Source organism: Coregonus lavaretus (genome assembly GCF_964263955.1).
Source record: "Coregonus lavaretus genome assembly, chromosome: 20".
NCBI lineage: Eukaryota > Metazoa > Chordata > Actinopteri > Salmoniformes > Salmonidae > Coregonus > Coregonus lavaretus.
In genome coordinates, this window is record NC_140007.1 from 22338495 (window position 1) to 22361759 (window position 23265).

The 23265-nt window shown below is 40.8% G+C and overlaps 1 protein-coding gene across 2 annotated transcripts; it reads right to left on the bottom strand.

Moving 5' to 3' along the window:
- Nucleotides 1-281: 281 nt before the first annotated feature.
- On the bottom strand, nt 282-22979 carry LOC311147996 (calcium/calmodulin-dependent protein kinase type 1-like). Of its 2 annotated transcripts, XM_084184869.1 has the most exons (14): nt 22859-22979; nt 6758-6892; nt 6254-6347; nt 5516-5601; nt 5053-5184; nt 4894-4968; nt 4652-4790; nt 4258-4381; nt 4080-4155; nt 3869-3981; nt 3583-3661; nt 2859-2946; nt 954-1062; nt 282-851 (listed from the first exon to the last, which is right to left on the bottom strand). In XM_084184869.1, exons 4-14 carry the CDS (start codon nt 5590-5592, stop codon nt 838-840), a joined length of 1026 nt encoding a protein of 341 aa, XP_084040995.1. In that variant the 5' UTR covers nt 5593-5601; nt 6254-6347; nt 6758-6892; nt 22859-22979; the 3' UTR covers nt 282-837. The 2 variants fall into 2 exon arrangements, with proteins under 2 accessions (XP_084040995.1, XP_084040996.1); XM_084184870.1 differs by lacking the exons at nt 282-851; nt 954-1062; nt 2859-2946; ... (8 more) ...; nt 6254-6347; nt 6758-6892 and adding an exon at nt 13430-16655.
- Between the last annotated feature and the right edge of the window lie 286 nt (nt 22980-23265).

Sequence of the window (23265 nt, forward strand, 5' to 3'; positions counted from 1 at the left end):
TGGTGGGATGGAGTTTTGGCCTGCCTGGTGACATCACCAGGCGGTAAATTAGTTAATAGACCAATAAGAAAGAGAGTACAAACCTCTCTGCCAATAACAGATAGTTTTCCGTTTTCCCCTCCCCACTCAGATCACTCCCAGACAGTCCTAGCAAAATTCCTGCTTGAGAAATTGCTCTTTGCTAAGACGCTATTTTTGTAATTTTTTTTACCTATTTAATTGAAACAATCACAGTAAGGTACTTAATTGTTACCCAGAAATGATTTGATATGGAGATAAAAACAGCTGCATTGAACCTTTAATTTGGGTTTTGTCATTTTCAATACTGCAGATGTAGTCAATTTAATTTGTTCTTATTCTTCCCAAGAAAATCAAGAATGCTAATGACCTTGTCAAACTCAACAAGAGTATGATCATAGATCAAACTGGGAGTAAAAAATACAGTGTTTTCTAACATATTTTTATTGGTGAAGAATACAAGGGTCTATAGAGACTTAATAACGTTCAAGAAAACATGTTTACATCCATGCATGGTCAACACATACTAGGCCTATATGGATTTATCAACAAAATTACACTTAATGTGTCAAATGAGTCTTGTTACTGAAGTGTATGGAGCCCAACCAGAGTCTGAGCAACATTTGAATGACAGACAGTGAAATAATTTACAACAGAAATAAGAACTTAAGCTTAATTAAGAGTGCTCTCTGCTGGCAGAAAGAGAGTTGCATTCTGTATTTGCAATTTATCACATACAGAGACGCTTGAGTGCAGAAATGACCACTCAGACTGATCTGTCACAGGATTCTTCTGGGCAATTTCTCTTCTACCCATGGATTAAAGGGTACAACCTAAACCAAGAGGGGGAAAAACAGGTTACTGTAGCTACTGTGACCATTGTCTGTCAGCTGCGGGATTGTGATACTGGGCTATTTATGCCATTCATCCCTCACCTTGCAGTGTAGCCGTGGACTCTGCCTTATCCTTATCCTTAGCCTCCTCCTCTACTACTAGTTTCTTCTTACTGAGGTGCCGCACCACCATCGTGGCATTGAATGCCCTCTGAAAATATATTGTCCACAGGTACAAAAGTATGCTTTTAGAAAAGGTACATTTTACCACAGTGACAAAGCCATTTGTTCCTAGTAAGTGACAAAAATGTACCTCTACCATAGACCACTTAAACTGGTACAACACTTCCACTCATGGGTGGCCAAAAATAACTAACTAACTGAAAGAACAGTTAGAACACTGAGCCACGCATCCAATATAATTTCCCAGTGTGCCTTGCTTTGTTGAGTAAATTGTAGAGTTACCACCCATGACTGTTTGTTAGTGAAATGGTTGTTGAATTTGTTCATTTCCAGTCGTGTGGCCTTCACAAAATGAATTCCTAGGTGTATGTTATCATTAAAATTAAGCTCTTTATTTCAATACATTACATATCTCATTAGGAAACTCATGGTTTACAGGCCACACCAGGCCTGCAAGTAGGGTTGCAATATTCCGCTAACTAGAAATAATATTCTGCTTATTCCCTCCCTTTTCCATGAATCTTCCAACCGGGATTTCTGGAAAACCTGCGAAATTTGGGAATGTTACCAGAATTTTGTAATCCTACCTGCAAGTCACATTATGCTGGCTTGCAAAGTGATATGTAATTCCTATTGGAATCCAGCCAGAGTTTGGATATCCAACAGTTGGAATTTTTATTAACCCGCAACCTGCATTCTTTATGACTGCCAGAGTTAGGAACATTGTATGGAGACTACCTACGCCATTTAAACTGGAACAAACATTTCAATAACAGGTGCAAAAAATCTAACTAACTGATTCGATTCGTTTTGAAAAATGTATGTTATTTATCTTTATGTAGCATAAGATTAATCAATCAATGAATGTATATGCAAAAACAAAGTATTCTAAAAAATCTACCTGCAGTAGAGCATGCTGGCAAATACAGTGAGGGAAAAAAGTATTTGATCCCCTGCTGATTTTGTACGTTTGCCCACTGACAAAGAAATGATCAGTCTATAATTTTAATGGTAGGTTTATTTGAACAGAGAGAGACAGAATAACAACAACAAAAATCCAGAAAAACGCATGTCAAAAATGTTATAAATTGATTTGCATTTTAATGAGGGAAATAAGTATTTGACCCCCTCTCAATCAGAAAGATTTCTGGCTCCCAGGTGTCTTTTATACAGGTAACGAGCTGAGATTAGGAGCACACTCTTAAAGGAAGTGCTCCTAATCTCAGTTTGTTACCTGTATAAAAGACACCTGTCCACAGAAGCAATCAATCAGATTCCAAACTCTCCACGATGGCCAAGACCAAAGAGCTCTCCAAGGATGTTAGGGACAAGATTGTAGACCTACACAAGGCTGGAATGGGCTACAAGACCATCGCCAAGCAGCTTGGTGAGAAGGTGACAACAGTTGGTGCGATTATTCGCAAATGAAGAAACACAAAAGAACTGTCAATCTCCCTCGGCCTGGGGCTCCATGCAAGATCTCACCTCGCCAACGCAACAAAGGAGTGGCTCAAGAAGAAGCACATTAAGGTCCTGGAGTGGCCTAGCCAGTCTCCAGACCTTAATCCCATAGAAAATCATTGGAGGGAGCTGAAGGTTCGAGTTGCCAAACGTCAGCCTCGAAACCTTAATGACTTGGAAAAGATCTGCTAAGAGGAGTGGGACAAAATCCCTCCTGAGATGTGTGCAAACCTGGTGGCCAACTACAAGAAACGTCTGACCTCTGTGATTGCCAACAAGGGTTTTGCCACCAAGTACTAAGTAATGTTTTGCAGAGGGGTCAAATACTTATTTTAAACAGTGCCCAGGCAGGACTAATCTTACCTTCCACTGGCTCTTAGCAAAGTTCTTCTGGATCTGCTTACTGACGGATCCATGTATGTTCTTCTCCAGAGCGGCTCCTCCTGATATCCTGATTCAACAACACGCCCAGCACCAATCAACAAGCCATCAATAGCATTATCATAGAACTTTGGAGTCATAGCCCACTAAGCAAAAACCGGTTGAATCAACGCTGTTTCCACATCATTTCACCCAACTTTTAACCTAAATCCAATGACATGGTGACATGTTTTGTTGATTTCACGTTGAATTCATGTTAGTTGACAACTACAACTCAGCCAAGTGTAAATCAAAACTAGACATTGAACTGACGTCTGTGCCCAGTGGGATGCTATGTGTACTGTATACTACATGTGATATAGTGATAGACCTACAGGATGCTTTTCATCGAAATCCTAAAGGAAACATAAGGTGATATGCAATCAATATAGATAAAGAAAATTATTGTATTTTGAGCTTCAAGAATCTACTGTATGTTTGGATTCAAGTGATCTATGTTCAAAACTCAACTGCCATGGACATTACAATAGGCTATAGAAATACTTGAAAATATCCCTATTTATCAAAGTACCCATTCATTGTGTATAGAACATCTCATTCTATACTTCAGCTGACCAAAGACATGCACTGATAGTCCTGAGAATTCTTACTAAACGAGTTATAGAAAAGAATACACACATAGATACTAATCTATTTTTAAACTCACCAAAGATGCTTCAAGGCCTGCTCACAATTGTACCTCTTCTCTGGTTCTTTCTGCAACATGCGCGGAATGAAATCTTTTGCTGAACGGAAAAATGTGGAGAGAGACGCAGCATTCAGGAGGACATACAATTTCAAGAAAAAAGAAAGCTAAATTAAAAGCACAAAGAAAAATAAGTAATTATTGCCAAGACAGTGATAACTGTGTGTCAAATATGTGTGAGATGTGATGTAATGAACTAATACAGGCTAGCTAAAAGGATCTCTCATAGACCAAGGTCATACTGTACCTGAGTTAGAAATTTCATCCCAATATGGGGAATCAAACTCATATTCAGCCTTTATGATCTGCCTGTACATATGTGACTCACTCTCGTCGTAAAACGGAGGGTAGCCACAGAGTCTGGAACATAAAAAATAAATCATTTTAGCACAACATAACTTTTCACACTTGTCTGTTTTAAGTAAACTGTGAGGAATTAACCATTACTATACACTCACAGTATATAGGTGATCACCCCCAGAGCCCATAGGTCCACCTCTTTGCCATATGATTTCTGCTGCAGAAGCTCTGGTGCTGCACACAAAATGAAAGAGAAGGTTAATGTATGAGGCTCAAACTGCTTTAATTCTACATGATGAGGATTCAGAGGGGATGTATGTATTTGGGGATCCTCACCCACATACGCAGGGGTTCCACATGCTGTGGTGAGCACCCCCTGCTCCTCCATCTTGGACAGGCCAAAGTCACTGATGACAATCTTGGAATCTTCAGACGGAGTCTGATACAGTAGGTTCTCAGGCTGGAATGATAATAATAGAAGGCCTTAAATCATTGAAAATTAAGCTGTATCTATCAATTACTTGAACACTGCTACCAACCTATAAGCAAATCACATGAGTGTTGATCCCAATTATATTGAGCGCATTGATCATCTACCTTAACCTGTGATCTCACAGATACATTCTATTCTCTTTTATGTTGAGATACTTGGGGGACATATAACAGTAATCCTACAATGCTGTTTATAGTGAGGTTAAGTGGTTTTCTAACAGCTAGTGGACAGTTGTACCTTCAGGTCCCTGTGCACGATGCCCAGCTGGTGGAGGTATTGAACTGCCTCCAGAACCTGCTGTATGACACGGCTGGCATCCCTCTCAGTGTAACTCCCCTTCTCCAGAATACGGTCCAGCAACTCGCCTCCTGTAACACTGTGGTAACAAGCCTTCAATTGCATTGTAAAATATAAGAAATGAACAATTAATCTTGGATTAGATCATTTCAGGGTATCTAAATTCAAATTCCACCACCCACAGAGTCATAACCAGATAAAGCTTTGTAGATGTCTCGAAGGTCTCCTCCAATGCCACAATGTTGGGATGGTTGATTCTGAAGGGGAAAAAATAGATACACTCTGAACCATTGTTTTCTTGTCTATTCTGTATTAGCCATAAGTGCAGAGGTGACACTAACCTGCGTAGCACTGCTATCTCATTCTCCAACATGCCTTCTTTGCCCTTTAGCGCCCTCTTGCGGATACACTTGACTGCTACAAGTTTCAGGGTGCGGCGGTGCTGAGCCACGCGTACCTCAGAGAATGATCCCCTGAAACACACCCACATCGTTATAGTAACCATTCATACAGGCTTTCGTTCTCATTGTTTTATTTTGGGATGATAATTATTCATTCATCCGATGAATTGGGATGGCTTCCCCATCTGACAACTCCAGAGGCCTCTGATAGAGAATTGTAATACTTCATAATGGGAAGAATGTGCCATGATTTCAGTAAGCATCAAGGCATCAAGGTAATGGCTCTCACAGAATTGTATGGCAACATAACTGGGTAGTACAGTTCCAAGTAAAGAGCCTTATATCTGTGTGGAAAAGGCATGTAGATCTAATCCTATGTGGCAAAAATATAACAGACACTCACTCTCCTAGCTTCTCTCCCAGATCATACACTGCTGTGATGTCCTCTGCTTTCTTCCTGAATTCCTTCCCCAGAGGCATCTTCAATAGCTTTATGCAATGGGAAAAGAGAAAAACGTAATGCCTCCTTTATTTGAGCAGAAATCACTAATTCACCCAATCCAATTACACTGGTTAGTTGTTTGGCTAAAGACAACCCTAGGGTCTGCACATCTTTAGTATTAGGTTCATATTCTAATGTGAGTAACTTGCCAAATCTTTATTTTTTTTTAAGGTGTTCAAATTAAATGTATCTATCATCATAGCCATCATAAGATAGGTCTGGAAGTAATCTGAATCATCTTTCATTGCTTTGAAGGTTTCTGAGGTTTCCGTCACTTTCCATCGAATGGTCATGTTCCACAGCAAATATGTCTGTACAAGGACTTCACTATTACATTTTCCAACAGTGGAACCAAACATGTTAAATGCAGAATTCAACTTTATAACTTCCCCTCAGCCTCAAGTGCATTTTAAATATATATTTTTATAGTATTCAAAGCCTATAACATACATGTGTTCATAAACCTAATATATTAACTCTAAATAGCATGGCAGAATGACTTGGTCAAATCGAATCTCCTAGTCTAAATAAAAAATGATTATTCAAAGAACCTTTAATCTACCTGTAAAGTCTATACAATATAAAACAAGTGTGTTGTTTGGTTATATGTGGCCAAAAAATTATAGGGTGCGAGTTTACCTGTTGATTGCAGTGGTGGAAAATAATCCTGACTGTCTGTTAGCGGTCTTCACAGTTCTTCTCTCCGTACCTTCGTCACCACTCTCCTTAGCCTCTATGAGCGTTATTTGAAAATCCCCCTTATTTTCCTGAAGCAACCTTGTCCACCCCACCCACACACTAACAGTACAAAAGCTGACTTTTGAAAGAGATAGAGCAGAGAAAAGCGGATAGAGAGAGTAAGGTTGAAAACTGCCTCTCACAGTTACGCAATGCATCAGCTTCAAGAAAACAAGCCATGTGTAAAAGGCTTACTGTCAAGAGGAACTACTCAGTACATTTCTCTGCATCTGGTATATTAAGTTTGGTAGCACTGTTTACAATTTGTCCCAAAATATTATAATAAATGATCAAGGAGAAAGCCATGTGCACCGGTTTACTTGCAAGTTGTCTGAGCCTGTGAAGGAACACCACAGGCTCTATATTTACATTATGTAACCTGGCTTTTGTCTCTGCAACACCAACCTGCACTGTCCTTCTATGGACACAGGGTTATCCAGTGAATCTCATCCATCCAATCCATCTGGCACAAAGAACTCAAACAACCCTCTGGCCAGAAGAACAGTCTATCCCACATTCTGCATGCCTTTCATAGCAGAGCTGCAAAACAGAGTAAGATGCATTTATCCTGCAGACACAATCATGCTTCTGAACAAAATTTTAACAAATAATCGGGCTTAATAATTGTGAAATCAAAATCAAATCATAATATATACTGTATACTAATATGAATATGAATATTATTACACTCTCTATTCTAATTTATAATCTGCTGTTAGACACAGTAATCTCACATTTTTAACTGCAGTGTAGAATTCAAACTGTCCTGAGTGATAACTGTCCACATTTCAGGCAGGTTGATATTGTTGTTATTGTGCCATCCAATACTGCCAATGTAAATGTGAATACTATTACAAAATCATCTTTGTGATGTTTGGACATTTTAGCCGCCAGAGGAAAACATCTTATTGGTGTCCTTTAGTAGTGGGTTTTTTTGCAGCAATTCGACCACGAAGGCCTGATTCACGCAGTCTCCTCTGAACAGTTGAGATGTGTCTATTTGAACTCTGTGAAGCATTTATTTGGGCTGCAATCTGAGGTGCAGTTAACTCTAATGAACTTATCCTCTGCAGCAGTAACTCTGGGTCTTCCTTTCCTGTGGCATTCCTCATGAGAGACAGTTTCATCATAGCGCTTGATGGTTTTTGCGACTGCACTTGAAGAAACTTTCAAAGTTCTTGAAATGTTCCGGGTTGACTAACCTTCATGTCTTAAAGTAATGATGGACTGTCATTTCTCTTTGCTTATTTGAGCTGTTCTTGCCATAACATGGACTTGGTCTTTTACCAAATAGGGCTATCTTCTGTATACCCCTCCCACCTTGTCACAACACAACTGATTGGCTCAAACACATTAAGAAGGAAAGAAATTCCACAAATTAACTTTTAACAAGGCACAACTGTTGATTGAAATGCATTCCAGGTGACTACTGCATGAAGCTGGTTGAGAGAATGCCAATAGTGTGCAAAGTTCTCATCATGGCAAAGGGTGGCTAATTTGAAGAATCTCAAATATAAAATATATTTTGATTTCTTTAACACTTTTTTTGGTTACTACATGATTCCATATGTGTTATTTCATAGTTTTGATGTCTTCACTATTATTCTACAATGTAGAAAATAGTAAAAATAAAGAAAAACCCTGGAATGGGTAGGTGTGTCCAAACTTTTGACTTGTATTCACACCCCTGAGTCAATACATGTTAGAATCACCTTTGGCAACGATTACAGCTCTCAGTCTTTCTGAGTAAATCTCTAAGAGCTTTGCACACCTGGTTTGTACAATATTTGCACATTATAATTTTTTAAATTCTTCAAGCTCTGTCAAGTTGGTTGCTGATCATTGCTAGACAGCCATTTTCAAATCTTCCAAATGTTTTGCAGTTTTAACTTTAGTGCCTTGTTGCAAACAGGATGCATGTTTTGGAATATTTTTATTCTGTACAGGCTTCCTTTTCACTCTGTCAATTATGTTAGTATTGTGGAGTAACTACAATGTTGATCCATCCTCAGTTCTCCTATCACAGCCATTACTGTTTTAAAATCACCATTGGCCTCATGGTGAAATCCCTGAGCGGTTTCCTTCCTCTCCGTAAACTGAGTTAGGAAGGACGCCTGTATTTTTTTAGTGACTTGGTGTATTGATACACCATTCAAAGTGTAATTAAGAACTTCACCATGGGCCTCCCGAGTGGCGCAGCGGTGTAAGGCACTGCATCGCAGTGCTAGAGGCGTCACTACAGACCTGGCTGGCTTCCGGGTTAAGCGAGCAGTGTGTCAAGAAGCAGTGCGGTTTGGCAGGGTCGTGTTTCGGAGGATGCATGGCTCTCGACCTTCGCCTCTCCCGAGTCCGTACGGGAGTTACAGTGATGGGACAAGACTGTAACTACCAATTGGAGGGTAAAAAGTACAAAAAAAATAAAAAATGAACTTCACCATGCTCAAAGGGATATTCAAAGTCTGCTTTTATTTTATGCATCTACCAATAGGTGCCCTTCTTTGTGAGGCATTGGGAAACCTCCTTGATCTTTGTGGTTGAATCTGTGTTTGAAATTCACTGCTCAACTGAGGGACCTTACAGATAATTGTATGTGTGAGGTACAGAGATGAGGCAGTCATTCAAAAATCATGTTAAACACTATTATTGCACATATTAAACACTTATTACGTGACTCATTAAGCAAATGTTTACTCCTGAACTTATTTAGGCTTGCTATAACAAAGGTGTTGAATACTTATTGACTCAAGACATTTAATATTTTATTAATTTGTAAAAATTCAGAAAAACATAATTCCACTTTGACATTATGGGGTATTGTATGTAGGCCAGTGACAAAAAAAATCTCAATTGAATCCATTTAAAATTCAGGCTGTAGCACAACAAAATTAGGAAAAAGTCAAGGGGTGTGAATACTTTCTGAAGGCATTGTATGCTCACAGGACTACATCTCTTTGATGGTGCCTAAGGCCGTCACAAAGCTAGGTAAAAAAGCATTCCAGTATCCTGCCCCCTGTACTTGGAACGAGCTACAAAAGGACTTGAAATGACAGGAGCTCCTTAACTGATTTTAAAGCCAGGGTAAAATCTATGGTGGAAAATGGTTTAGGGGGCTGTCAATGTTTTGACACCTAGTTGAACCATTTCTCCCAAAACGAATGTGCCTGTTGAATGTGTAAACGGATGTTTTTAAACTGTAGTGCTTGTGTTTTACAGTGAGGGAAAAAAGTATTTGATCCCCTGCTGATTTTGTACGTTTGCCCACTGACAAAGAAATGATCAGTCTATAATTTTAATGGTAGATTTATTTGAACAGTGAGAGACAGAATAAGAAAAACGCATGTCAAAAATGTTATAAATTGATTTGCATTTTAATGAGGGAAATAAGTATTTGACCCCCTCTCAATCAGAAAGATTTCTGGCTCCCAGGTGTCTTTTATACAGGTAACGAGCTGAGATTAGGAGCACACTCTTAAAGGGAGTGCTCCTAATCTCAGCTTGTTACCTTTATTAAAAGATACCTGTCCACAGAAGCAATCAATCAATCAGATTCCAAACTCTCCACCATGGCCAAGACCAAAGAGCTCTCCAAGGATGTCAGGGACAAGATTGTCGACCTACACAAGGCTGGAATGGGCTACAAGACCATCGCCAAGCAACTTGGTGAGAAGGTGACAACAGTTGGTGCGATTATTCGCAAATGGAAGAAACACAAAAGAACTGTCAATCTCCCTCGGCCTGGGGCTCCATGCAAGATCTCACCTCGTGGAATTGCAATGATCATGAGAACGGTGAGGAATCAGCCCAGAACTACATGGGAGGATCTTGTCAATGATCTCAAGGCAGCTGGGACCATAGCCATAGGTACACGTCAACTATGACAGACAAAATGAGAAAAAAAAATCCAGAAAATCACATTGTAGGATTTTTAATGAATTTATTTGCAAATTATGGTGGAAAATAAGTATTTGGTCAATAACAAAAGTTTCTCAATACTTTGTTATATACCCTTTGTTGGCAATGACACAGGTCAAACGTTTTCTGTATGTCTTCACAAGGTTTTCACACACTGTTGGTGGTATTTTGGCCCATTCCTCCATGCAGATCTCCTCTAGAGCAATGATGTTTTGGGGCTGTCGCTGGGCAACACAGACTTTCAACTCCCTCCAAAGATTTTCTATGGGGTTGAGATCTGGAGACTGGCTAGGCCACTCCAGGACCTTGAAATGCTTCTTACGAAGCCACTCCTTCGTTGCCCGGGCGGTGTGTTTGGGATCATTGTCATGCTGAAAGACCCAGCCACGTTTCATCTTCAATGCCCTTGCTGATGGAAGGAGGTTTTCACTCAAAATCTCACGATACATGGCCCCATTCATTCTTTCCTTTACACGGATCAGTCATCCTGGTCCCTTTGCAGAAAAACATCCCCAAAGCATGATGTTTCCACCCCCATGCTTCACAGTAGGTATGGTGTTCTTTGGATGCAACTCAGCATTCTTTGTCCTCCAAACACGACGAGTTGAGTTTTTACCAAAAAGTTCTATTTTGGTTTCATCTGACCATATGACATTCTCCCAATCCTCTTCTGGATCATCCAAATGCACTCTAGCAAACTTCAGATGGGCCTGGACATGTACTGGCTTAAGCAGGGGGACACGTCTGGCACTGCAGGATTTGAGTCCCTGGCGGCGTAGTGTGTTACTGATGGTAGGCTTTGTTACTTTGGTCCCAGCTCTCTGCAGGTCATTCACTAGGTCCCCCTGTGTGGTTCTGGGATTTTTGCTCACCGTTCTTGTGATCATTTTGACCCCACGGGGTGAGATCTTGCGTGGAGCCCCAGATCGAGGGAGATTATCAGTGGTCTTGTATGTCTTCCATTTCCTAATAATTGCTCCCACAGTTGATTTCTTCAAACCAAGCTGCTTACCTTTTGCAGATTCAGTCTTCCCAGCCTGGTGCAGGTCTACAATTTTGTTTCTGGTGTCCTTTGACAGCTCTTTGGTCTTGGCCATAATGGAGTTTGGAGTGTGACTGTTTGAGGTTGTGGACAGGTGTCTTTTATACTGATAACAAGTTCAAACAGGTGCCATTAATACAGGTAACGAGTGGAGGACAGAGGAGCCTCTTAAAGAAGAAGTTACAGGTCTGTGAGAGCCAGAAATCTTGCTTGTTTGTAGGTGACCAAATACTTATTTTCCACCATAATTTGCAAATCAATTAATAAAAAATCCTACAATGTGATTTTCTGGATTTTTTTCCCTCAATTTGTCTGTCATAGTTGACGTGTACCTATGATGAAAATTACAGGCCTCTCTCATCTTTTTAAGTGGGAGAACTTGCACAATTGGTGGCTGACTAAATACTTTTTTTCCTCACTGTATACAGGGCCGTCTGAAGTTTGCCAATGAACATCTGAATGATTCAGAGGAGAACTGGGTGAATGCATTGTGGTCAGATGAGACCAAAATCGAGCTCTTTGGCATCAACTCAACTCGCCGTGTTTGCAGGAGGAGGAATGCTGCCTATGACGCCAAGAACACCATCCCCACCGTCAAACATGGAGGTGGAAACATTATCCTTTGGGCGTGTTTTTCTGCTAAGGGGACAGGACAACTTCACCGCATCAAAGGGACGATGGACGGGGCCTTGTACCGTCAAATCTTGGGTGAGAACCTCCTTCCCTCAGCCAGGGCATTGAAAATGGGTATTCCAGCATGACAATGACCCAAAACACACGGCAAAGGAGTGGCTCAAGAAGAAGCACATTAAGGTCCTGGAGTGGCCTGGCCAGTTTCCAGACCTTAATCCCATAGAAAATCTGTGGAGGGAGCTGAAGGTTCGAGTTGCCAAACGTCAGCCTCGAAACCTTAATGACTTGGAGAAGATCTGCAAAGAGGAGTGGAACAAAATCCCTCCTGAGATGTGTGCAAACCTGGTGGCCAACTACAAGAAATGTCTGACCTCTGTGATTGCCAACAAGGGTTTTGCCACCAAGTACTAAGTCATGTTTTGCAGAGGGGTCAAATACTTATTTCCCTCATTAAAATGCAAATCAATTTATAAAATTTTTGACATGCGTTTTTCTGGATTTTGTGGTTGTTATTCTGTCTCTCACTGTTCAAATAAACTTACCATTAAAATTATAAACTGATCATGTCTTTGTCAGTGGGCAAAAGTACGTACAAAATCAGCAGGGGATCAAATACTTTTTTCCCTCACTGTATGTTGTAAATGTTTGAAACTTTGTGTGCTGCTTTCTTGTCCAGGTCTCTTTTGCAAAAGAGATTTGTAATCTCAATGACACTAACCTGGTCAAATTAAGTTTAAAAAAAGGACTAAAATCACCAGGAATTCAGCAAAAAATGTGTTTAAAGTAAGAAATCTGTTCTCAGGTATTCCCACAAATAAAAAGAGAGACATATGTGATCGTGTCTCAATGTAAACAAGGTATGAAATTATTGTTTTTTTTCAAATACAAATCGCATTTGGGCTTACTTGTTGTCAATTTGAATTCGACAAATGATTATAATTATGTTTCGGCCCCCTGACCATCCATTCCGACAAACATTGGCCCGCAGCGGAATCTAGTTGCCTACCCCTGGTGTAGAGTAAAAAGGATAACCCATGCTGACTGGTAAGGCATTCCGGATTCATTCTAGATATGCATTCAGTGATGGGAAATGTTTTTTTGGAAACATGTAAATCATAGAACTGGTAAATATTTTGCGGGGTACAAGGGTATAGTGTTCAGTGATTGGAGACCAATGTGTACTGGTCGACCGAGTGAAGAGGCTATGCTGGCACGTGCTATCACTGTCCTCCATCATTTCAACTGTTTCCACCAATGTAGTTGTGACGAAATTAACCTGTTCCATGGAGTGTAGTAAAAATCACTTGAGCACTGATAAAATCTGATTGGCATGTCCAGACACAGGTTGCGTGGCTAGGTATTGGATATACTAGCACATATGAATGTTCTCCAAATCAGAACTGAAAAGATGTGACTCCATGTGGTTTTTAGCTGTTTACATCATTCTAAAAAAACTGAACTGTGTCACAGGAGGACATCTTTTTGAATTGGGTCAATGTTGTGCTTTAATGTAAAAAGAACAAGAAACAACAGTATTAACTTTTCTAAGTATGACCAGTTAAACGGTGTATTTCCTTTGTTAGTAGCTAAATATTTTCAATTTATATCATGAGTAATATTTGAACTAAAAGGTTGCTTGGTTGCATAGTTTAAATGTTTGGCTGATCTTCTCTTGAAGATAAAAACTATTTATTTCCTGTTATAAATTCATCTCAACCAGAGTTAGATGTGATCCACCTGGCAAGCATGGGTAGTTCCGAGGATCTGAGTCAGAATAAGTAAAAAGTATTATTTTAAAACATCCGAACAGTAGGAAACATAAAGTAAAGTACATTATTCAGAGGTACATTGCCACAGTGAAATGTGTACTCTGTGTCAGTCCTATCTGAACAAGTGCTGTATATATAATAAAGTGCATTTGCATTTGAAAACATGCACTCCAATAGTAATAGGTGTGCTCTGTTAAAATAAATGTGTATGAATGAATAATAAACAACATGGCTTCCAACACAGTCACAGATAACCATGATGTGTTTCTCTATTAGCTGAGTGCTCCAATAACATGTTATTCATACAGTTGAAGTCGTAAGTTTACATACACTTAGGTTGGAGTCATTAAAACTTGTTTTTCAACCACTCCACAAATTTCTTGTTAACAAACTATAGTTTTGGCAAGTCAGTGAGGACATCTACTTTGTGCATGACACAAGTAATTTTTCCAACAATTGTTTACAGACAGATTATTTGACTTATAATTCACTGTATCACAATTCCAGTGGTCAGAAGTTTACATACACTAAGATGACTGTGCCTTTAAACAGCTTGGAAAATTCCAGAAAATGATGTCATGGCTTTAGAAGCTTCTGATAGGCTAATTGACATCATTTGAGTCAATTGGAGGTGTACCTGTGGATGTATTTCAAGGCCTACCTTCAAACTCAGTGCCTCTTTGCTTGACATCATGGGAAAATCAAAAGAAATCAGCCAAGAATTCAGAAGAAAAAAAATGTTGACCTCCACAAGTCTGGTTCATCCTTGGGAGCAATTTCCAAATGCCTGAAGGTACCACGTTCATCTGTACAAACAATAGTATGCAAGTATAAACACTATGGGACCACGCAGCCGTCATAGCGCTCAGGAAGGAGACACGTTCTGTCTCCTAGAGATGAACGTGCTTTGGTGCGAAAAGTGCAAATCAATCCCAGAACAACAGCAAAGGACCTTGTGAAGATGCTTGAGGAAACAGGTACAAAAGTATCTATATCCACAGTAAAACAAGTCCTATATCGTCATAACCTGAAAGGCCGCTCAGCAAGGAAAAAACAACTGCTCTAAAACTGCCATAAAAAAGCCAGACTACGGTTTGCAACTGCACATGGGGACAAAGATCGTACTTGTTGGAGAAATGTCCTCTGGTCTCATGAAACGAAACTAGAACTGTTTGGCCATAATGACCATCGTTATGTTTGGAGGAAAAAGGGGGTTGTTGCAAGCCGAAGAACACCATCCCAACCATGAAGCACGGGGGTGGCAGCATCATGCTGTGGGGGTGCTTTGCTGCAGGAGGGACTGGTGCACTTCACAAAATAGATGGCATCATGAGGAAAGAAAATTATGTGGATATATTGAAGCAACATCTCAAGACATCAGTCAGGAAGTTAAAGCTTGGTCGCAAATGGGTTTTCCAAATGGACAATGACCCCAAGCATACTTCCAAAGTTTTGGCAAAATGGCTTAAGGACAACAAAGTCAAGGTATTGGAGTGGCCATCACAAAGCCCTGACCTCAATCCTATAGGAAATTTGTTGACTCAGTTACACCAGCTCTGTCAGGGGGAATGGGCCAAAATTCACCCAACTTATTGTGGAAAGCTTGTGGAAGGCTACCCGAAACGTTTGACCTAAGATAAACAATTTAAAGGCAATGTTACCAAATATGTGATGAAATAAATAAAAGCTGAAATAAATAATTCTCTACTATTATTCTGACATTTCACATTCTTAAAATAAAGTGGTGATCCTAACTGACCTAAGACAGGGAATTTTTACTAGGATTAAATGTCAGGAATTGTGAAAAACTGACTTTAAATGTATTTGGCTAAGGTGTATGTGAACTTCCGACTTCAACTGTACTTACCAGATCTGTTTCAACCCAGTCAATGGGTATTTTTCTGAACACTACTGCTGGCTCTCAGTTCTAATTAAGTTTTTGACCTTATGGCCAAATTATTAATTGGAACTTTATGAGAGCAACCAGTAAATGCTCCTTGATTAATGAGCTCAAATAAAGTGCACCATGCTATCCTCACACTCCTTGGGCACAGTCAGCTTGTAGCTATGGCAGACCAACTTATAGTTTTGCCCCTCGTTGTTGTCCCAGTGCTCTTTCCCGGACACTTTGTATCGGACAGCAAATTCCAAAGCAGCTCCAGGTAGCAGGAAAGGAGGAACAGGCAGGTGGAAACGAAAGGTGTCACAATTGAGCTGCTCCTGTGTTCCATCCCAGGACTTGCAGGTGGTGGATACCCAGGAGGCCTTGGTTTCTGAGCTGCACCTCCATTCTGTGAAAGAATAGCGCACGCTCACCTCTTTCTCAAAGCGGAGGTTGAGGACCTGAGTGATCCCGATGATGCCCAGCTCAAAGCACAAAACCCTCTCCAGACAGACTCTCTGCTGGCGCAGGCGGCTGAAGAATTCCGGTCGATCACCGGGTTGCTGAGGGAACACCGGCTTCAGATACGGCAGCGAGATTTCCACGTTTTCACCCCCCGCCAGCTCTGCACCCATCAAAAGCCTGAAGGAGACATGTTGTGGCACAAAGGGGTCCTCTCCGGTTTTGAAAACCTTAACGTCCTCTAGGTCCAGGCCCAGACAGTCTACAAAGCGCACCCCAACATTACGAGTGTGCCTCTTCCTCTCTGTGGAGGAGGACAGAGATTGTGCACGTCTTCGGATAATGGGTTTGGGCATGGGCTCACACGAAAGGCCTCGACTGAACTCCAGTTCCCTGGGTGGAGGGGCTCTTGGGTTGGGTGGGCGGATTGGAACACGCTTCCTTTCCACATCAGCTTTTGATCTGAGCATTTCATTCAGACTGATAGTGAGGTTGGTTCCGGAAGCATTGTTTGAGGCCTTAGGCAGTTCACTATTACATGAGGGAATTCTCTCCTGCCCAATAGTCCAATCCATGCTGCTTAATAAAAGAGGTCCTTCACACCTTATAAAAAAAGGGAAGGAAAACGTTATGGGTGCATAATCTCAAATCTGGTGAGTTTGTGCAATGTAAAAACACAGTCAGGGCATTTATTATACAAATATTTAATAATAATAAGCCATTTAGCAGACGCTTTTATCCAAAGCGACTTATAGTCATGCGTGCATACATTTTTGTGTATGGGTGGTCCCGGGGATCAAACCCACTACCTTGGCGTTACAAGCGCCATGCTCTACCAGCTGAGCTACAGAGGACCACCATTTCTTCTGCGTTATCTACATTCTTCACCATACGCTTTTGAACACTGAAGCTAAAAACTTCAAATTTTGGCTCTGTGTCAGTGTTGTACTGGATAGTCTCATGGAAATTTGGTGCCACGTTCACGTGCTAGTCGGAAATAGGAAACTCGTAAATATCCAACTTGCTAACTGGTTGAACGCGGCACGTATATATAACCAGTTAGCAAGTCGAACATTTCTGAGTTTCTTATTCTGACTAGCATGTGAAAGGGGCACAAATATTACACACTTTGCTAGCTTTTTCTTTTTCCGAATTGACAGGCATTATGCATACTCAATCATGAAAATGATAATGCAATATATACCCATTTATGAAAATAAATTGCAAACATGATATTGATTTATCATTTGCCCATTTTCTCCTAGATGAAACATTTGATCTCAATACAGTTTTCTGTTTCCAAATCTAGAATCTGTAACAAACAGAGTGGACTACGTTTTGTAGACCTTACCCTTGGACAAAGTTTCTAAAAAATGTTGTTTAGAAGGAGTGCAAGGGTGAATTGAGTTATTGCACACGCGCACTTCACAGAGTAGGCGTTCCCTAACAGAAATATGCAAATATATGCTAGAATGGATAGTTATAAACATCTTTAGCTATATGCTTCCAGACTTCCAGTCATTGCGCTAACGCTAGTTAGTAATGGCTTGCAACACTACCTTCAACTTCCTTCAAACTGCATGCAGAGACATTAAAATGGTAGACCTATCCATGAGTTCATCTGACTCTTGGTAAGTAGAACAATTTCACACTATCCCTTTAACTATTCAAATGGAAGGCCTAGATGGGCCTAACTAAAGTGATTGTATTTCTAAATGGCAAAACAGATGTATGAAAATACGCTCAAATAGAAGGTGACATTATGCACTGTCGCCTCATATTCATAATTTGATCTCGAATCCAAAATGGTAGAATAGGCCCATCGAGACATTTTATATTTAGCTTCACTGTCCAAATACATATCATATAATATGCACAAAAAAGAGCCAGTGTAAAACAAACAATTCATGGTGCGACTAGACTGGGCTACAAAACATCTGACTACAGTCACCAAAAGCCGGTCAGATGTACTGCCAAATTCTCTAGAACGACATTGGAGGCAGCTTATGGTACAGAAATTAACATAGAATTATCTGGCAACAGCTCTCGTGGACATTCCTGCAGTCAGCATGCCAATTGTATGATTCCTCCAAATTTGAGACATCTGTGGCAAAACTGCACATTTTAGAGTGGCCTTTTATTGTCCCCGGCACAAGGTGCACCTGTGTAATGATCATGCTGTTTAATCAGCTTCTTGATATGCCACACCTGTCAGGTGGATGGCTTATCTTGGCAAAGGATAAATGCTCACTAAACAGGGATGTAAACAAATTTGTGCACAACATTTGAGAGAAATAAGCTTTTTGTGCGTATCGAAAATGTCTGGGATCTTTTATTTCAGCTCATGAAAAATGGGACCAACACTATACATGTTGCGTTTATATTTTTGTTCCGTATAGCTGGCTAGCTGAAATATGCTAGTGTTTGTTCTCATTGCCAAACTTCATAAATACTGCATCCTAAACTTCCAAACTCCTTTGCTAGTTATACAATCATGTAACTAAGGAATCCGTTGGAAAGAAAAATTATTTACTGTTTTATTGTTTTGTTGAATAGTCATGACCAATCGTGTAGGGCTAATTTTTTTTAGGTGAGGGAGTGCCAAAAAAAATGCTCATGATGTCATAATTTCCTCAATCAAAGTTTGTACAGACAGATGTAGCCAATTTAATAGCCTACCATTATAGAATATGCAATTGCAACGCCTACCCATGCCCACACATATTGTCTCAAGAAATGTTTCTATTTTGAATACCCTCAAACACCAAGTTACGCATAGGCTACCGAATTTCAAAATATGTCATCATCACTGTCAATCATGAATGATAATTCTTCACCTTTTACCAGTGGAATGTCCGAACTGCATCTCCATGCATTCATTTGATTGATCTCAATCAGTTTCATGGGAATATGCATTTAGATCCTCTTCAATTACTGTTCCGTGAGCGAATTTGAGCAGATGGTGTTAAACTATTTGCCTTTATTGTATTTTGTTTCAAAGTATATATAGTTCCGCATATACAGTGCATTCGGAAAGTATTCAGACTCCTTCACTTTTTCATGTTACAGCCTTATTCTAAAATGGATAAAATTGTTTTCAATCTAAACACAATACCAAGGATCAAGGATCTCTCTGTACTTTGCTCCGTTCATCTTTCCCTTGATCCTGACTAGTCTCCCAGTCCCTGCTGCTGAAAACCATCCCCACAGCACGATGCTGCCACCACGCTTCACCGTAGGGATGGTGCCAGGTTTCCTCCAGACGTGACGCTTGGCATTCAGGCCAAAGAGTTCAATCTGGTTTCATCAGACCAGAGAATACTCTTTCTCATGGTCTGAGAGTCCTTTAGGTGCCTTTTGGCAAACTCCAAGCGGGCTGTCATGTGCCTTTTACTGAGGAGTGGCTTCTGTCTGGCCACTTACCATAAAGGCCTGATTGGTGGAGTGCTGCAGAGATGGTTGTCCTTCTGAAAAGTTGTCCCATCTCCACAGAGGAACTCTGGAGCTCTGTCAGAGTGACCATCTGGTTCTTGGTCACCTCCCTGACCAAGGCCCTTCTACCCTGATTGCTCTGTTTGGCCGGGCGGCCAGCTATAGGAAGAGTGTTGGTGGTTCCAAACTTCTTCCATTTAAGAATGATGAAGGCCACTGTGTTCTTGGGGACCTTTAATGCTGCAGACATTTTTTGGTACCCTTTCCCAGATCTGTGCCACGACACAATACTGTCTCGGAGCTCTAGGGACAATTCCTTCGACCTCATGGCTTGGTTTTTGCTCTGACATGCACTGTCAACTGTGGGACCTTATATAGACAGGTGTGTGCCTTTCCAAATCATGTCCAATCAATTGGATTTATCACAGGTGGACTCCAATCAAGTTGTAGAAACATCTCAAGGATGATCAATGGAAACAGGTAACATAAATCAACTTTGATTAGCTTGAACAGATGGCTACAATATACCCTTTTACAGAATAAAAGAAAGCAAGAGGTGAACTATCCAGTCATAGAATGTATTTGCATAGATTAAACATGCTATCAAATCAATTGACCAAGTAGTGAACATTAATTCTTACTACAGGGGCCTACCGAGTGGCGCAGCAGTCTAAGGCGTCACTACAGACCCGGGTTCGATCCCAGTCTGTGTCACAACCGGCCGTGACCGGGAGTCCCATAGGGCGGCGCACAATTGCCCCAGCGTCGTCCAGGTTAGGGGAGGGTTTGGCCGGGGGGGCTTTACTTGGCTCATTGCGCTCTAGCAACTCCTTGTGGTGGGCCGGGTGCCTGCAGGCTGACTTTGGTCATCAGTTGAACAGTGTTTCCTTTGACACATTGGTGCAGCTGGCTTCCGGGTTAAGCAGGCAGGTGTTAAGAAGCGCGGTTAGGCGGATCATGTTTCGGAGGACCCTCTCCTGAGCCCGTTGGGGAGTTGCAGCGATGAGACAAGATCGCAATTGGATATCACGAAAAAGGGGGTCGAAAAGATAAATAAAACAATAGTAAACAAACAAAAAAACGTACTACTTAGAATTGCAGGAAATTCATTTTAAAACAGCCATAAATCAAGCTTTAGGTGTGGTGTATTCACGCATCTCAATAAACTATAACCTAAATGCATTATTACCTTCAACTTGGCCCAATTCACATTTCCAATTGCCCACCTTGACTTACCAAGCTAGAATGGGCCCTGCATCCCAACCAACAGCCAATGTAGGCTAAATATCCCAAGCAAGGCTACAGCAACTTTCAGAGAGTGTCAGGCCACTCTGGTTTGGGTGTCCTTGGCAGAACGGTGCATGTCACCATAACCAAGTGGTCATGTCGTTCTGGGTTCCACTGGCAAGAGGGGTCCATGGAGTTTTATGAACATCAAGGCAGATTTATGATGAATTAGGATTTATTTTTTTATGTTCTGATTGGCCAAAGTGGTCAAGCCGACGGGCCTCTGCAGTGCACACACGTATCCTATAGTTCTTCATCATTCTCACCACCGCCAGAGAGAAGACCGGGAATAAACCACCATTTACCTACCCCTAGGCTGCTATACATATTTATTGGGCTGTCATTCTATCGTTTTTCATGGAATTTCAGTGGTAATTAAATATTATTTATTTAGAATTTATCAGAATACATTTTCCAGAAATAGTTTTACCAGCTCCATGTATTCTCAAATTGAAAAAAGTGAGGGAGCACTACAACCCTGGTCATGACTGGTTCGAAATATATGTTGTAAGACAGTGGCGAAGGATATCAATACTACTTAACGCGGATCCAAGTTCAGTTGTAAGATCCACTGGCGTCGTTGGCGTGGAGTGAATTGGATGTTTCTGACTGATCTTGAAACTGTGACAACGGGCAGCCTCTCCCGCTTGGCTCGATGGGATATGTAGTGATTTTGCCAACACAGCCAGTTATGAACACAGTCTTGTACCCTAGCCTCTTTTAGAATCTGAGAGTGAAATACTTACACTCTCGTCTCTTACATGTAGGCACAGCATTCCCGAACAGTCCCATTTTAAGTCAAAATGTTGAACAAACATCCTTTCAACTTACTTTACCTGTTGTCCGCCGATTTTGTCCCTATGTCGGAGGTAATCTGAGACAAAATATCCACAGGGAAGCATTATCAATCCGACCTTCAGTATGCTAGCCTGTATATTGGTTTTTCGCATGAGACAAACACTTGTACAATATGGCCGAGCCTAACCAAACATTGTCCCACGCAACCAGCTGGCAAATTTTACAAACACTTCCAGCTGATTGCAAGGAAACGTGCTTCGGTTGACTACATTCGGTTACATTAGGCTATTGTTTACATATTATTCATCACGCACAATGCATCAGATTCAAAATGCAAATGACAGAACCTACCACTGCAGCAAAAAGTCGGGTAAATAACAATTTCCTGTGGATACCCCATCTCCACCTCCTACTGTCAAAAAGACCAACAGCACTGACAACCGTAAAAATAATTGTATCTAACATTCTGGCTTGTAGAGACTCTTGCATATTTTTTAGGCAGACTTCTTTCAGACTGAATATCCCTGGTTTAACAATGGTAACAGTCTGATGGTAGTGAGAGGAAGCCCAGTGGCCAGCAGTGGGAGGAGAAGGATTTTGGCCGACATTCTGCACATTTTCTCATCGATGAAACATTTGATCTCAATACAGTTTCCTGTTCCCAAAACTTGAATATGTTTTGAACAGAGTGGACTAAGTTTTGTAGACTTTAACCTTTGCCAAAGTTTTTTTTTTATCGCGTTGTTTAGAAGGTGCGCAAAGGCGAATTTAGTTATTGCAGACGCGCACTTCATCGCGTAGGCGTTCCCTAACGGAAATATGCAGATGTCTGCTAGAACAGGCATATAGGATCTAGCTAGCTCGTGCTTGGCTCTGCCCACCTCCTTGCTTGTTCTGACCACTGACTGATTTGTTTCCATCGGAAACGACAGGCTGTGGTCTATCTTGGTTTAGTTATAAAAATCTTTGCTTTCGTATTTGTTGATTCAATCAGACTTTATTAATATAATCTACAAATCACCTTACATCATAATGACCCATTATTATTTGTAGATCAGCCAGTCAGTCACAATTTACCGATGATACATCACGGTTTTGTTACTCTCGAACACTGCGTCGGTATTTGTAGAGTGACTTCAATTTCAGACAGAAAGGAAGAGTGGGCGTATCTTTGTACAGTCTATGGCGTATCCTCGCGAGTCAGGAAATAAATATTATATTCTTATGTTGATCCCTTGAAATGGTTGGCTTATTCAATAAAAACGAATGAACAAATCACAGCAGCTCACCATTTGTACGATGCATGTAGGGATTGTCAAGTAGGCTATATTTGTAGGTTGAAGCCGAAGACTGATCCTCCATTTACTAGCAGCCTAGATAATTCGTAGGTTGGCCCGTTCGCGTGCGTGTGATTACGCGGACTGATTCGCACAACATGTGGGTAAATACTCATGTAGCGGACACACAGTAGGCCTATCCCGGATGGGAAACTCACGTTGTAGATCATCGAAGATGCGCGCACATACTTTAATTTTGCCATGCCCAATGACAGACCTGATTTTATCAGGTAGTCGTACGGGAAATGCAGTGGTTGATCTCATGACAGTAATATTTGTCAGCGTTCTAGTGTGAATTTAAGATAACATAAATGTACCTACTGAACCTGAAACACATTTAAACGTTTGTATGGTTAAGG